The following is a 16720-nucleotide window of genomic DNA, read 5'->3' as shown; positions in this document are numbered from 1 at the left end:
ACTCATATTCATGTGGCTGTACAGCATGGACATTATAAACTTATCACTGTTACTCTGATGATTCCACTCTTGCTAACACTGTTTGCTGCAGCAGCTCTCTCCACCAGCAGAGCAGCAGCGGAGCCAGCTTGTAAGAGCAAATTTAAATCAGGTGGGAGTACGGCAGGATTATTCTCTAATCTGAGGAAGAAGCTAGGTGCCCTGAAGAAACCACATCAGATGCCTCCAGAGCCACAGGATTTGTTGTCCAGTTGTAATGAAGATTGTAAGTAGACCCTTATTATTTCCATCTTGTCAGTGCAGATCTGCACTGCTTATAGTTTGCCCTCTTTTAACTAAACTGCTTTCTCTGCACCTTGACAGCTGTCCCACCATACTGATGTCAGTATCACAGACTTCACTGAGTCATGCCTTTTACATTTTAACATTCGCGCCTGGGACTAACTCCAGATCTAAGCGTGCCTTGGTGGGCAGTGACTGGAGAATTAACCTAACATACATGTTTTTGATGGCAGGCACTGCACCCAAACAAACACCCAGAGACCCTCTGCTGCAGTTGGTCTCCCTCCAGAAGGCATCTGGCTGCTGGGTGCTAGATCCAGCTCTGGCTGCTTCACTGGGAAAGACCAGCGAGGAGGTGGAGAACCTGAAACTTGCATCGGTGGGTTATTGTCAAACACAATAACACAAATGACTAATAGGACCTAATATAAAACAGAAGAAGTAGTAAAACACATGGAACTAAATCAACACAAAACAAAACAAATTAAATCAAAATAAATATTAATCAAACAAGAGATGTGTCACTGTACTTGTGATACTCAAGCTCCTAAACACCCACTGAGCTGGCACCATCTTGTGGTTTTATACAGTAACCACCTGACTGCAAAATGAATTTGTCATATCAGTTAAATGTTCATGTAAAAGTATTAAAGTGTCTTATTTTATTGTTATTTCATTGTAAGGAAGTAAGACCATCGAGCAGCTTTATCATTTTGTGCCGTCTCTTCTTTTTTTTCTCTTTACTTTGGTGAATTAGGTGAACCAGGAGGTGTGGGCCACCATTCTGGCTCTGATCTGGCTTCATGGTTTCAAGGTGGATGCTCAGGATGAGTGGCAGCTTCTGGCTATGAAGGCTGTGTCATGGCTCCGTGCTCAGAATGGTAACAACCACAATAATAAGTGCTGATCTGTTGTTTTTAACAGTGTGTGCTGTTTGTCCACATTCAGACTGCTCTGATGATGACTTGGTTTGTGTTTTATGTTTTTTTAGCAACATGTGTGACGGAGTGTGTGGAAGCTGGAAACGCTCTGTTGGGTTGCAACGTGCAGAAAGACGTCCTGGGGCTCTGAGGTTGTCATTAAAGTGGCAACTCCATCAGGATTGAGACACAGAAGCAGATTTACTTCATCCTACAACTGTTACATTTCATATCACTCTTTTCACCTTTAACTTCATAATATTATGTACCTTAGCATATTCACAGTGTTTCATCTATCCAGGATCAGCCATGTAACAAGACAAATAACTGTTTTAATGTTTCTTTGTGTATGAAATTGTTTTACTTAAAAAAAAATGAAGTTGGATCTTGAACATTCAGGCACACATACCAACATATTTCTCCATGCAGTTTGAGACCTAGTAAAAGTAGTGTGTGCACCTAAGATGAATCTTATTTGAATTAATTTACAGTTCCCCACTACTGAAAACCATGTTTTACTTATTCATCTTTAATTGTGCAGAGTGATGTGATTCTAGTTTGACACTAGAAAGCTGTTTTCAAGCTTCTCCACCAGGTAATGCTGTTGAGTAAATCTAGATCCAGCAAGTTTTGAGTAGAAGTAGTAGAAGAAAAACAAATCTTTTTCTGATGCAGTTTATGTATGAAGTTTGTTTTTCAACAGAAGAGAGAAAGTGCTGCCAGACTGTAGAGAATGAACATGTCTTTGATGTTTTTGTTGTAAAGCAGAGAAATAAAACCACTGCGAGTTAATCTGCATTCCAGCGTCCGCCTGAGTCTCTGGCTGCAACAACAACAATTCAATTCAATTCAATTTCAATTTTCTAACAGAAGTTATCTCAGGACACTTTCCAAATAGACCCAACAGTACCACCATGAGCAAGCACTTGGCGATGGGGGGCAAGGAAAAACTGCCTGTTAAGAGGCAGAAACCTAGGACAGACCCTTCAGCTCTAGGTGGGTGGTCGTCTGCCTCGACCAGTTGGGGTGAGAGAGAGAGAGAGACAGAGACAGACAGACAGTTGCACAGCAACAACAGTAGCAACAACTACACTAATAGTAGTGACTGATGATGAACATGAAGAAGATGATGACGTTTTTTTTTTTTTTATTTTTTTTCGACAATTTTCAGCAACGACTAGTAGATGTGGGTTATTAGTAATTGATGTAATTAAGGGGGACAATGAGCAGTGACAATAGTAATAATAGTAACTATAGTAATAATAATAATAGCACTAATATGGCAGCAGGCTCCACCAGGATCCATGAGAACCTCCAAGATGAGAAAGCACAAGAAGTCGGGCAAGAAGTGAAGTTAGTAACATGCATTAATGGAACATGAATGAGTGCAGAAAGAGAGAGAGAGGAAGAGAGGAGCTCAGTGCACCATGGGAAATCCCCCGATAGTCTAGGCCTATAGCAGCATAACTAAGGGATGGTTCAGGACTCACCTGATCCAGCCCTAACTATAAGCTTTATCAAAGAGGAATGTCTTAAGCCTACTCTTGAATGTGGTGAGGGTGTCTGCCTCCCAAACCACAACTGGAAGCTGGTTCCACAGGAGAGGAGCTTGGTAACTGTAGGCTCTGGCTCCTGTTCTACTTTTAGAGACTATAGGAACCACAAGTAGCCCAGCATTCAGAGAATGTAGTGTTCTAGAGGGTTAATAGGGTACTATGAGCTCTTTAAGATATGAAGGGGCCTGACCATGAAGAGCTTTGTAGGTGAGGAGGAGGATTTTAAATTCTATTCTAAATTTTACAGGGAGCCAGTGCAGAGAAGCTAGTACAGGAAAGATGTGATCTCTTTTCCTAGTTCCTGTCAGTACTCGTGCTGCAGCGTTCTGAATTAATTGAAGCATCTTAATGGACTTTTTGGGGCAACAGTCACTAGCATCTCAGTTCTGGCATAGTCAGGTCGTGGCAGGTCCACAGGGGTTGCAGGGGGTTTTCCTACATCATATGTCTTCCATGTCCAGTGCCGGCCCCAGTAGAACCCCTGTCAGAGGCAGTGTCTTGGAGACCACAAAGTGGCCAGATCCTGGAGCTCTGTGAGCTGCGTGAAGCACTGTCTCCTGCAGGGCAGTTGGTAAAACCACCTGCCACTGTGTCTCTCCTCCAGGCGTCACCTGAGCCGACATTGTGGGGTCTGTGTCAAGGATGAAAGGCAGGGTGGGGTCGGCTGGGGAAATGAGGCCTCTATGTGAGATATATGCATCGAAGTGAATGCAGCTGGCACTCCTCTGTCCACAAAAATGCCTCTCCTTTTTGCAGCAGGCAGATCAGTGGTGCAGCGATGAAGGAGAACCCACTCTCAAACCATCTGCAGTAGGAGGCCAGGCCCAGGAAGCTCTTCAGGTCCTGCAGAGAGCTAACCCCACCACCTCCAGGCCTGTGGCCCAGGAACGTGACCTCACACCTCATAAAACAGCATTTCTGGGGGTTTAGTTTCAATCCTGCTGCTGCAACCCTCTCCAACACACGCCGACAGCGTTGCCAGGAGCTGGTGAAGAAAGATGCCCTGGTTTTCATTGAAGTGGCTTCTCCTTCAGAAGCAGATTTACTCCACCCTACAACCTTTATCTTATCACCACTGAATCATAGTATCTGACTTTTCAGTCAAAGTGATAAATAATCATTTGACAACTTGTCAACAAACTGAAAACCACATGTGGCACAGTGCTACAGAGGGTTTCAGACTGGTCCTCTGTGAGCACTGCTTTGTTTCCCTGTATTAAACGTATGATTCATCAGAGACAGATATATTGTAACAATTTTGTGTTCATTTCAAAACCAGGAGGCAACAAGACTGTTATAAGAGTAGCGTTGCCCCTTTAAGGAATAGAGCAGTGCGTGATGTGTGAACGTGACGTGTGTGTGTGTGTGTGTGTGTGTGTGTGTGTGTGTGTGGTAGAGCGAGAGAGAGCGAGTGCGACGGTGAACGGCACCAGAGCAGCGAGAGACACGGGTTAGCCGTAAGTTCTCGGGTTTAGCGGTAAATGTACAGTGTGAGTTGTCGTCGGTGAATAAAGTTGTTTACCAACTGCTGAGGATAAAGTGAAGGGGGTTAGCCCCGAAGTTAGCGTCAACTTCGGCCCTGGAGGAAACTCTCCCCTGTGCTTCCCGACTGCGGTCTGGGAGCCGAACAGGAATGGTTAACAACTGTCATGCATTTTAGTGTGGGCTGTAGGACACATTATAAATGCTCCATTTGATCAGAGGAAGCAGCTCTTTATGAAACTGTGCTTTCCAGTGTCATCTTTCACCAAACACTATATTGAGGTCTCGCAGCACTTCGGAGGAATTTTGGAATCAAAACACAACAGTTATACATAAAGCTTTGAGGTTCAAACTCCACCCGCCCGGCGCTCTCTATAACAAAATCGAGCGCACAGTGGGTGTAGCAGTGACTTTCACTTTTGAAATTTACATCTGGATCAGCTCTTCCTCCGACACAGACCTGTTAGTTGTCTCTCCACATTTACAACAGCTGCAGTTAAACTGACACATCTGTCCTCAGAGGTAAGCTTTCTTCTGCTGTGTGTTTATTGAAATAATCTGAGCAGAAGCACTGATATGAGATACAACACGCTGGAAAACCTTAGAATATCTGCTGGATACTGTTGTCACTTTGGGTTTGAATTTACATCTGAACTTTAGTGAAATATTCAGATTTTATCATAAAAATATGACGAAGAAGAAGGCCAGTTGACTTTCCCGTCAGAGTGAGATATCTTCAGACTCTGTTTTTAGTCTCCTCTTTAGCCATCAAGCAGACAGCTGACTGTACAAACAAATAAAGAGTGGAATAATGGTGAATAATAAAATACTTGAATCAAACAAAGCAACACTGAATCAGGAGCAGAGTCATATTGATTAGTGTATGTATTGATTGATTGATTGATACAGTAGATGTAGGAGATATGTGGAGAGAGATGCAATGTAATAGAATAACTAATAATATAATAATAGTAACATAAATAGTAACAATATGTGTCTTATTAGGCCTATTATTATTAGTATTTGTTTAGTTTGAACTCTGATTTATATTGTTGTTGTTTTTGCTGAAGAATATCCAGACTGTACAATAACTGTCATTATCATTCATCATTACAACACAAAGTCCTCAAATGTTGTTAATTGTTGTACAGGTACAAAGATGAACTGCTGTGGTCTACTAACTGCACAGAAGGAACCAGGTACAGAGTTGTTAATGTAAAGGCTTGTATCAGCTGTAATGGCCATTAGGCACATATTGTATCACACTGTTAGACAGAGAGGCATGTTTAACCATCAGCTTGGTTAACAGGTCCACCTCTAGTGTGGCTCAAATGCAACAGTTCAGACTTCAAGAGAGTCAGACACCCCCCCTTCTGTAAACTGACTCAAACACGGACAATCATTTTTTGCACTTTTTGCACATTATTAACCTGTACATTCGATCTTTTATTCATATATATATTTATTTTTTGTTCTTAATATATGTTACTTGTATAATATATGTTGTTTGTATATCTGGAGTTTGTAACAAAAATAATTACCCCCTGGGATTATTAAAGTATTTCTGATTCTGATTCTGTATAACCATCAGCTTGATTAACAGGTCCACCTCTAGTGTGGCTCAAATGCAATAGTTCAGTACAGAAGAAACCTTAAGCAATATCCTGGAGCATTAGAAAAATGTCTTTACCCACAGAACACACACAGTGTTCATCTTGTTTCTTTCTGTTTCTGTGTCAGTTCCTCTGAAGAGCGTGGAGGTGGAGCTGGAGGTCAGGGACCACGTGGCTACAGTGGTCTCCACTCTGAACTATGAGAACAAGGAGGACAAACCACTAGAGGCTGTGTTTGTCTTCCCTCTGCCTGGAGATGCTGCTGTCTGTCATTTCAGTGCTACGATTGGACAGACACAGATTGTAGCTGAGGTGAAGGAGAAACAGGAGGTGAGCTGGACAGTAAAGACTTACTCACTACAACGGAGCTTAAAAACACAGTAAACACAATGAAAGTTACTCTGTCATCTGTACTCCAGGCTCATGAGGAGTATGATGATGCTTTGAGCTCCGGTCAGCAGGCCTTCCTATTGGAGGAGAGTGAGCAGAGTCCAGATATATTCTCTCTGAGTGTGGGCAGTCTGCCTCCAGGAGAGAGCGCCTCCATCAGGCTGGAGTATGTCACTGAGCTGGCTGTGCAGGCTGATGACGGGCTGAGGTTTTGTCTGCCTGCGGTGCTCAACCCTCGCTACCAACCTCAGGGTACGGAAACAGCAACACCTTCATTAAGAGCCCTTCAAGTTCCTGTACATGTAAAGAGTTTTATTCCAACAGTCACATTGTGACTGCAGAGCACTTGCCCTGCAAGAGCTGGTTTCTAAACAATGTAACACACATTTTATGTCTTTCTATTAATTTCAGTAATTTGAAGGAGGGCTGAGCTGGAAACAGTGTGTTCATATTGACTTTCAGTGTTTTCATACAAACATCCATTAGGTTTTGTTTGAAATGGAGACAAAGGGCTGAATATTAGATGTTATTGTCTGAGACTGAAACATCTCAACAACTGGTTGACTGATGGCCAATAGAACAGACACTCGCGCACCAACACATTGACAATTTTGGCTTTTCGTGAAATGTTTGAACAATTAAAGATGGATTGCCATTCATGAACTGGTACAAATATCCATGGTGCCCAGAAGATGAAACCTAAATGATATTTTTGGTGATCCACTGACTTTTCCTTAAGCACCACCAGCAAGTCAAATGTTTCCAATACGTTACGTTTTGACCTAGTTTTACTGCTAACCATTATTTAAAGTAGACATTTTATTGCTTCTACTGTTTCACTGCTGCTTAGATGTGATTTAATTGTTTTTGATTGGCATTTCTAACTTGTTCGCAGGAAGTGGAGGTAGTGAAGGTGCCAGTGTCCAGGTGACCTCTGTTCCAGCCTCTCTGGTGCCCTACAGTCTGTCTTTCTCTGCCCGAGTGTCCTCTCCTCGTCCAGTCTCTAAAGTAGAGTCCAACTGTTCCCTGGACCCTCTCCAGTACCTCAACCCAGAGCAAACCCAGACCACGGTAGGTAGAGTGCTAATGTGTCTGCTGTGTGTGATTGTTCCTCAATACTGACAACAAGATATATCACTTTATTGATTTTTATGAGTGTGTTTTGTGACCTGCAGGTCAAGTTGGCTGCAGGACACAAATTTGACAGAGATGTTGAACTGCTGATTTATTACAAAGATGCCCACCAGCCCATTGCTGTGGTGGAGGCAGGACAGGCCTCTGCCAAGCCTGGTGAGTGCAAATTAGTGGAGTTGTTCCTTTCCAAATAAAGCCTTTGTTATACTCCAACTGATGAGTTACATTATGTTGTAATAAATGGTAAAAGTCAGATAAGTGGTCATGTTTATGTCACTCCTCTGTGTTTCAGGCACTCTGATGGGTGATCCAGTAGTGATGCTGAGCCTGTACCCTGAGTTCCCCCAGGCTGTGATGTCTTCAGTCGCCTCATGTGGAGAGTTTGTGTTCTTATTGGATCGTTCTGGAAGTATGGATTCTCCTATGGATCACAGCAAGAGACAAGAAAGTCGCATTGGCAGTGCCAGGGTATTTATTAAGTGTAATTTGTTGTTAAATCATTCATGGTGTCCCTCTCACACAGTGGCCTTCACTATCTTTTCTCTCTTCCCTTAAGGATACTCTGCTGCTGCTGTTGAAGAGCTTACCAATGGGCTGCTATTTCAACATATACAGCTTTGGGTCCAGGTTTCAACACATCTTCCCGTAAGTCACAAATACAAAACAAAACACACATGAATAAAAACAGCATTACACAATGAACATTCACTGCAAATACACAGAGACGGTCAACTTGCTCACTCATTTTCACACACACACTCCCAGCCCTCAGTTGTGACCTGGATAACAAATCAAGAGTGGAAGTTGGTTGCGCTGCACAGCCATCCACCACCTCACCTCCTCCATTTGTGTGTTTCTTAATGGCAGTAAGAGTGTGGAGTACAGCCAGAAGACCATGGAAGAGTCACTGAAGAAAGTTGAAGAGATGGGTGCTGATCTGGGTGGAACAGAAATCCTTGAGCCCCTCAAACACATTTACAGCCAGTCCTGCATTCCCAATCAACCTAGACAAGTAATGCACACACACACGCACACTATACATTACACAGCGGGGTTGGCCAATTTTCTGGATCTTTCAGTACACAAACCGAGCCGAAGAACGAGTGAGAGGAAAAACAGAGGCAGAGTCCATGTATTTTCACATTTAAATGCGGTGAATTAGGAATTTATTTCGACTAGTTTACAAATACAGTTACAAAGTGATTCACGGAGGCTCTAAATAAGACTCTAACTGTGGTGGAAGATGGATACAGGAGAGGACAGGCTGGGTGTGCAGCACACAGTCATGTGATAATGTATCAGCAATGCCTTGAGGGATTTTCTTCAAATTTGGCACAAACGCCCACCAATTAAAATGTTTTGTTTCTCTTACACCCAAATAGACACACAGCAGTAGTCTTCCAGAAGCTCATTGGTTTTGCTGATATTAATCTGATTGATTGTCGTTGCACCATGTGACAAAGTCCTCCATCAGTCCCCTGGCAGACAGTGGTGTTTGAGGTGGCTGTTATGTTTGGTTGTATGTTTCGTCATGGCACATGATTTAGTTAAATAAGGACAGGGTTTGTGCATGTGCAAGAAATCCAGTTATTTAATAATTTAATTTAATATTTGTTTCATAGACACTGGTATTACAGTTGACCTATCTGGTAATGTTAACAAACGTGAAGAATTAATTGTGTTTCTGCCCAATGATTCGGAACCACTCCAAAATTTTATGGGTTATTACTCGTCCCATGGTGCACCTTTCCAAGTTTAGTGAAAATCGTTTTAGCAGTTTTTCCATAAACTTGCTGAAAGATAAACAAACAGCACCAAAAGCATTACCTCCTCAGGGGAGGTGATAAACCGGTTTATTTGACGTTCATACTCACCACACATTAGTTGTTCTTCATGCTTTATCTCTTCATCAATGCAGAACTTCTTCCTAAACTAACAGGTTTGTTAGTTTCAGGTCCATCTTCTTTTTTACTCTTGTGTTACTGAAACAGCAATCTAACACAGCTCTCAGAGAATAAAGTGGATGACTTTGAACACATGCTGTATTTTCCTGTGTGTGATGTTATGTAATTTACTGTAGAGTGACATGTAAACTCTCCTCTAGCTGTTTGTCTTTACTGACGGAGAGGTGGAGAACACCAAAGAAGTTATCAGTCTGGTGAAGAAGAACTCAGGTTCCCACAGGTGAAACCACAAAAACACAAACCAACCCACACAATTCCCAGAATATGACTCATGTTGTAGTGATGTGTGTGTTGATAACAAAACTACTGTATTGTAGGTGTTTCTCTTTTGGGATTGGGGAAGGGGCCAGCTCTGCCCTCATCAACGGCTTGGCCAAGGAAGGAGGAGGTCACGCTCAGTTCATCACAGGGACTGACAGGATGCAACCCAAAGTAAGATATAAATAATATATCTTCAGTAAGTAGTAAGATATAAAAACTTGCATGAAAATGCAATTATTTCAAATGTAAGTGAATACATTTAATAAAAACCCAGTGCCCCTCCCAATGCTGTGTAAACTGTTTTTACTCATCAGGTGATGCAGTCGCTGCGATTTGCTCTGCAACCAGCTGTGGTGGACATCTCAGTCACGTGGGATTTGCCAAAGGGAGTCTCTGTTACTGTCCTTTCTCCACCAATCACAGCCCTTTTCCAGGGTCAAAGGTCACTGATTTATGCCCAACTCACTGGAGAGGTAGGAGCAGCACCATCTCATAGTGAAATACCTCTATGTTCTGATTTTTAAGCTTTCAGCTACATGAAATACACTGAACAAAATTATAAATGCAACCCTTTGTTTTTGCCCCCATTCACCATGAGCTGAACTCAAAGATCTAAGACTTTCTTAAAAGGCCTATTTCTCTCAAATATTGTTCACAAATCTATCAAAATCTGTGTTAGTGAGCACTTCTTCTTTGCCGAGTAATCCATCCACCTCACAGGTGTGGCATATCAAGATGTTGATCAGACAGCATGGGTATTGCACAGGTGTGCCTTAGGCTGGCCACAATAAAATGTCACTCGAAAATGTGCAGTTCCATCACACAGCACAATGCCACAAATGTCACAAGTTTTGAGGGAGTGGCAATTGGCATGCTGACTGCAGGAATGTCCACCAGAGCTGTTGCCCATGAATTGAATGTTCATTTCTCTACCATAAGCCGTCTCCAAAGGCGTTTCAGAGAATTTGGCAGTACATCCAACCGGCCTCACAACCGCAGACCATGTGTAACACCAGCCCAGGACCTCCACATCCAGCATCTTCACCTCCAAGATCGTCTGAGACCAGCCACCCGGACAGCTGCTGCAACAATCGGTTTGCATTACCAAAGAATTTCTGCACAAACTGTCGGGAACCGTCTCAGGGAAGCTCATCTGCATGCTCGTCGTCCTCATAGGGGTCTCGACCTGACTGCAGTTCGTCGTCGTAACCGACTTGAGTGGGCAAATGCTCACATTCGATATTATCTGGCACTTTGAAGAGCTGTTCTCTTCACAGATGAATCCCAGTTTTCACTGTACAGGGCAGATGGCAGACAGCGTGTATGGCGTCGTGTGGGTGAGCGGTTTGCTTATGTCAAGGTTGTGGATCGAGGGGCCCATGGTGGCGGTGGGGTTATGGTATGTGCAGGCGTGTGTTATGGACAACGAACACAGTTGCATTTTATTGATGGCATTTTGAATGCACAGAGATACTGTGACGAAATCCTGAGGCCCATTGTTGTGCCATTCATCCACGACCATCACCTCATGTTGCAGCATGATAATGCACGGCCCCATGTTGCAAGGATCTGTACACAATTCCTGGAAGCTAAAAACATCCCAGTTCTTGCATGGCCAGCATACTCACCGGACATGTCACCCATTGAGCATGTTTGGGATGCTCTGGATCGACGTATATGACAGCGTGTTCCAGGTGCTGCCAATATCGAGCCACTTCGCACAGCGAAGAAGAGTGGACCAACATTCCACAGGCCACAATCAACAACCTGATCAACTCTATGCGAAGAAGATGTGTTGCACTGGGAAACCCCCGGACCCCCCCGGACCCCCCCAATACAGTGAAACTGCACATTTTCAAGTGGCCTTTTATTGTAGCCAGCCTAAGGCACACCTGTGCAATACCCATGCTGTCTGATCAGCATCTTGATATGCCACACCTGTGAGGTGGATGGATTACTCGGCAAAGAAGAAGTGCTCACTAACACAGATTTTGACAGATTTGTGAACAATATTTGAGTGAAATAGGCCTTTTGTGTACATAGAGAAAGTCTTAGATCTTTGAGTTCAGCTCATGATGAATGCGGGCAAAAACAAAAGTGTTGCATTTATAATTTTGTTCAGTGTATATTTCCTATATATTTTTTTTTTATCAGGTATGTGATTACATTATCAAACGTGGTTTCTAACTTTAGAATTCTTTCTCAGAGTTCAAAAGCAGCAGAGAGCTGTGTGATGGTAAAATACAGCCTGGCAGGTCATCCCTCTCAGAACCAGCTCCACTTCAGTCTCAAACCTGCAGAGGACACTGGGTAAAACACGTTGTGGACAGACTGCACTGTTATGCACTGAGTCCTGTCCTTACAAATGTTGAGTTTATTTAAATATTTAGATAAAATCAAATCAAACAGTAGCAAGGGATGAGACAAGTGACACCAAACTGCACTGATACATGGCATTAAGTCTCTGCTTTAATCCATTTCATTTGTAGTTTAGACTGATGTTTACATCAATCTGCTTCCAGCATGAGGATTTTATCAACAAGAGCAAACTAATGCTTGGATGCACAGAAACAATAGAATAATGCTCTAAATAAAGTTAAGCTAAATTGTGTCAATAATGTGTTCTGGGTCAGGCTCCAGATCTCTATGATCCTGAACAGGATACACTGGTCTAGAAAATGGATAAATGTCTATGTCTCTCTCCTGTCTGCAGATTGACAGTCCACAGGCTGGCTGCTCGGACTCTGATTCGCTCCCTGGAGATGGAGGAGAGAGAGCAAAGAGGAGAGCAAGATAAAGGAGTGAAGAAGAAGGTGGTGGAGTGCAGTGTCCAATCTGGAGTGAGCAGTGTCTTCACTGCCTTCATTGCCGTCAACAAAGGGGACAGTGAGGCGGTTCAAGGACCTCTGGTGCGCAGAAATGTTCCAACACCCAGTGAGTGTTTTTTCAAGAGCATATACATAGACTGACTCGAATATCAGCACATAGCTACATATATGGGAATATTGCCCAATTATACCACACAAGTTTAGCTTTACTAACCTGGATTTATTGTTTTACTGTTGATATTTTGGGATATACACTTGTTTGTATAGTTCAATAGTCAAAATATTCCATGATTACTGGTCCTTCAGTGAGGCAGAGAAATTAAGTGGTAGCACAGCTAGAACTGATAAAGGGATCTGTGTGGAATTTGTATAGAACTTGAGGCTTTTTATCAACTTATTTTGCCCTAGCACAATATTTACCAGTAACAGTTTGTTTTCAGTCTGTTGTATGATATTGTTGTCGCAGGTAATGACCATCATCTAATATCCTACTCTCTTTTTATTTCAGAGTATTTAATGTGTAGTGCTGTTGGCTATGGTGAGTAAAAGGTTCATTGGCTTTTTGAACACACAAGTGTATTTCTAGATCTAGAGGGTTTTATTCCAGAAAAAAACATAGACAGAACAGAAACAACTGCTTTCTGTACACCAGACAGGCTGACTTTTCAACACAAGAGTTACGAAGGTGTCTTCAGGTTGAGTCCTGATCTCCATTAGATGTTATTAATATCATAATATCAAATTAGTGAATTCCAGCTCTGGCAGACCACTCAGGTCGAGGGTCTGAGACTGTTGAATCTAGTCAGGGTCAGGAGGTGAGATGAGTGACTGCTGGGTGTAGAGGTGAGGCAGAACAGGGTCAGACGACAGGGCAACAAGATCCAGTTTCAATTTAGTGCACTGAACAATGTAATGTATAATTCGAAAACAGATGAATTTTCATTAGATACATAAAATATTCTGGTATGCTTTTGCTGGCACAACAGTGGATTTTCTTTTGAGAAGATTATGCCAATGCTCTGGAACTTGATGATGAAGATGCAGAATTAGTAAACACCTTGATTTGGATTAGAACCATAAAATCTAATATGATTTTGCTGTTATAACTGCTTTTTCTCTGATATAGCAGATTGTTACTATGAACTTGGATACGAACTACAGTGCTGCTACACAGGTATCAGTTTTGTTTCTTTGTTACATAGCCTTTTAAACTTGACAACATGTATTGATGTACTGCAAGTTTGACCATGGCCACTTAATTGTCAAAAAAAAAGTATTTTATTGACATCACTACCTATGTTAAGCCACTTTTAACCATCTTAATTTTGATTGCTGTACAGCGTCTTTAGACCTGGGAAAGTGATCAGGGGATTCTTCTGGTTTGAAAAGTGCCAAAGATAGCCTTTTCCCCTTGACTGGAGCCATATCGCTGTTTTTATACTAATGTTTATCTTTAGTGTTTTTGTACAACTCATTTATGTTATTTATTATTTATTTTCTCAGTGATTTATTTGATTTATTAAAGATTATCTTCCAGTCAAGCCAGCATGACATTTCTTTTAAATTGCATAACTTGGAAAAGAAGAAACCGTATATAAAAATGCCAGTAAAGACATGATTTAAAAAAAATAAATGAAATAAAATGAAATAACACTGGCTGTAGTGAGCTCTTCAATTGGTCTCATCCTGCAAGGAGTACAGATAAAGCAACCCAGGGTCAGACAACAGGCCAACAAGATCCAGCATCAGTATGGTGCACTGCACAATTCAATGTGTAATTCGAAAACAGATGCATTTTCATTAGAAACATAACATTTTCTGGTATGCTTTTGCTTGCAAAAGATTGTCTTTCTCTTGAGAACGATGGTTATGACAATGCTTTGGAACTTGACGATGAAGAAGAATGGGGAGAGACATTCAGTGTCAAAGGTATCTGTTTTGTTTCATTAGTACCCACCCTATATTACCATGTATTTATTTTTTTTATACAGACTGATGATGGTACTTTCTAATGAATAACTGTGGAATTCATTTTCTTAAAACTCATTACCCATAGTTTTACCCACGTGTGCTCTTCCTACCATAGGTACCCATAATTAGTCAGTGTCTTTTCTTGCTGAGTCTGTCCAACTGCCTACACTAATGAATTATGCGATGTTTATTTAAATATATTGCACCTAATGAATGATTCAAAGAAATTCAAAGAAATCTATAATGTGGATTTTATAACTTTTTTTAACCCTTCACGTGAGGATGAATTCTCTTAAAGTTAACACTCTAAATTTTAAATGAGCTTTTTAATCACCTTTCACTTGGGACTAAATTTATACTGGATGCAGTTTGCTGTTTCGCTGCTTATAGATATGAACTTTAGTGTTTTTGTACAAGTCAGTTATCAATTTTCTTTCAATCATTTATTTATTCCAGTCAAGCCAGCATGACTTTTTTAATTGCATAAATTGGAAAGGTAAAAGTCATATAAAAGTATGCAGGCAAATACATAATTTAGAAGTAGTACTCATGGATATGATCCTGAAGTAACACCGGCTGTTAGCTGCTCAAATGGTCTCATCTGCATTTTATCATTTTATCTTTGCACTTTCTTTGATTTTTTTCCTCAGAGTTGTCTGCTGGAAATGCACAAGTCGCTGTTCCTAAACAAACACCCAGAGACCCTCTGCTGCAGCTGGTCTCCCTCCAGAAGGCGTCTGGCTGCTGGGTCCTAGATTCAGCTCTGGCTGCTGCACTGGGAAAGACCTGTGAGGAGGTGGAGAACACAAAACCTTCAGCAGTGAGTGACTGTCAAAAATAATAACACATATTAATAATGGGACTTATTTTACAACAGAAATTTAACAGATTTCATGGCATGGTTTATATTGGTGGCTAATGATGGCTAAACAGTATGTATAATAATAAAATGGCAAGTTAAGATACAATCTATGGAAATTAGTCTGCAGTAGACTTTGGTGAGTAGATTGTAATTTACAGCAGCAATATTGGGGGGGGGCATTAATAACACCAGTAGAAATCCTAGCTGCTGTGTTCATTATGAGCTGAAGATAGGAGAATGACAATGATGTCAGGGGTGTCCAGTAAAGTCAGGATGTGAGGATGCCCTTCTGTGGTATTTTTATGAAAGGCTTTGACCATAGCTCTCAATAGCACATGTGAATGTATTTGTGTGTGCTGTCTTATTTTATTTAGTATATAATATTGTTCCTGATATTTAATAACAGTTTAAAACTATGCAACTATTTACCCATTCAATTCTGTGTCTTCTTTGATTTCTCTCAAAAAAATCTGATTTTCTTTGATTTGGTGAATTAGATGAACCAGGAAGTGTGGGCCACCATTCTGGCTCTGATCTGGCTTCATGGTTTCAAAGTGGATGCTCAGGATGAGTGGCAGCTTCTGGCTATGAAGGCTGTGTCATGGCTCCGTGCTCAGAATGGTAACAACCACAATAATAAGTGCTGATCTGTTGTTTTTAACAGTGTGTGCTGTTTGTCCACATTCAGACTGCTCTGATGATGACTTGGTTTGTGTTTTATGTTTTTTCAGCATCATGTGTGACGGAGTGTGTGGAAGCTGGAAACGCTCTGTTGGGTTGCAACGTGCAGAAAGACGTCATGGGGCTCTGAGGTTGTCATTAAAGTGGCAACTCCCTCAGGATTGAGACACAGAAGCAGATTTACTTCATCCTACAACTGTTACATTTCATATAACTCTTTTCACCTTTAACTTCATAATATTATGTGCCTTAGCATATTTACAGTGTTTCATCTATCCAGGATCAGCCATGTAACAAGACAAATAACTGTTTTAATGTTTCTTTGTGTATGAAATTGTTTTACTTAAAACAAACTGAGTTGGATCTTGAACATTCAGGCACACATAATATACCAACATATTTCTCCATGCAGTTTGAGACCTAGTAAAAGTAATGTGTGCACCTAAGATGAATCTTATTTGAATTAATTTACAGTTCCCCACTACTGAAAACCATGTTTTACTTATTCATCTTTAACTGTGCAGAGTGACGTGATTCTAGTTTGACACTAGAAAGCTGTTTTCAAGCTTCTCCACCAGGCTGTTGAGTTAATCTGGATCCAGCAAGTTTTGAGTAGAAGTAGTAGAAGAAAACCAAATCCTTTTCTGATGCAGTTTATGTATGAAGTTTGTTTTTCAGCAGAAGAGAGAAAGTGCTGCCAGACTGTAGAGAATGAACATGTCTTTGTTGTTTTTGTTGTAAAGCAGAGAAATAAAACCACTGCGAGTTAATCTGCA

The 16720-nt window shown here is 41.4% G+C and overlaps 1 protein-coding gene across 22 annotated transcripts in view; it reads left to right on the top strand.

Moving 5' to 3' along the window:
* Nucleotides 1-16720, top strand: part of LOC127361802 (von Willebrand factor A domain-containing protein 5A) — a 68663-nt gene extending 51943 nt beyond the window's left edge. For 19 of the 22 annotated variants that reach the window (XM_051396731.1, XM_051396728.1, XM_051396724.1 and 16 more), the window contains 4 exons: nucleotides 92-265; nucleotides 516-661; nucleotides 1040-1163; nucleotides 1274-2000. In XM_051396731.1, the coding sequence (XP_051252691.1) occupies nucleotides 92-265; nucleotides 516-661; nucleotides 1040-1163; nucleotides 1274-1353 (524 nt within the window). In that variant the 3' untranslated portion in view covers nucleotides 1354-2000. Of the gene's footprint in view, nucleotides 1-91; nucleotides 434-515; nucleotides 662-1039; nucleotides 1164-1273; nucleotides 2001-4161; nucleotides 4763-5391; nucleotides 5440-5980; nucleotides 6184-6272; nucleotides 6496-7138; nucleotides 7315-7418; nucleotides 7534-7669; nucleotides 7846-7933; nucleotides 8023-8244; nucleotides 8390-9481; nucleotides 9562-9658; nucleotides 9774-9916; nucleotides 10076-11808; nucleotides 11913-12315; nucleotides 12537-12938; nucleotides 12969-13556; nucleotides 13605-14272; nucleotides 14360-15051; nucleotides 15222-15760; nucleotides 15885-15994 lie in introns of those variants that run through there. The other 3 variants (XM_051396768.1, XM_051396767.1, XM_051396763.1) reach the window with 3 other exon arrangements.

Source organism: Dicentrarchus labrax, unplaced genomic scaffold (assembly GCF_905237075.1).
Source record: "Dicentrarchus labrax unplaced genomic scaffold, dlabrax2021, whole genome shotgun sequence".
Lineage (NCBI taxonomy): Eukaryota > Metazoa > Chordata > Actinopteri > Moronidae > Dicentrarchus > Dicentrarchus labrax.
This window is presented reverse-complemented; position numbering and strand designations above follow the sequence as displayed.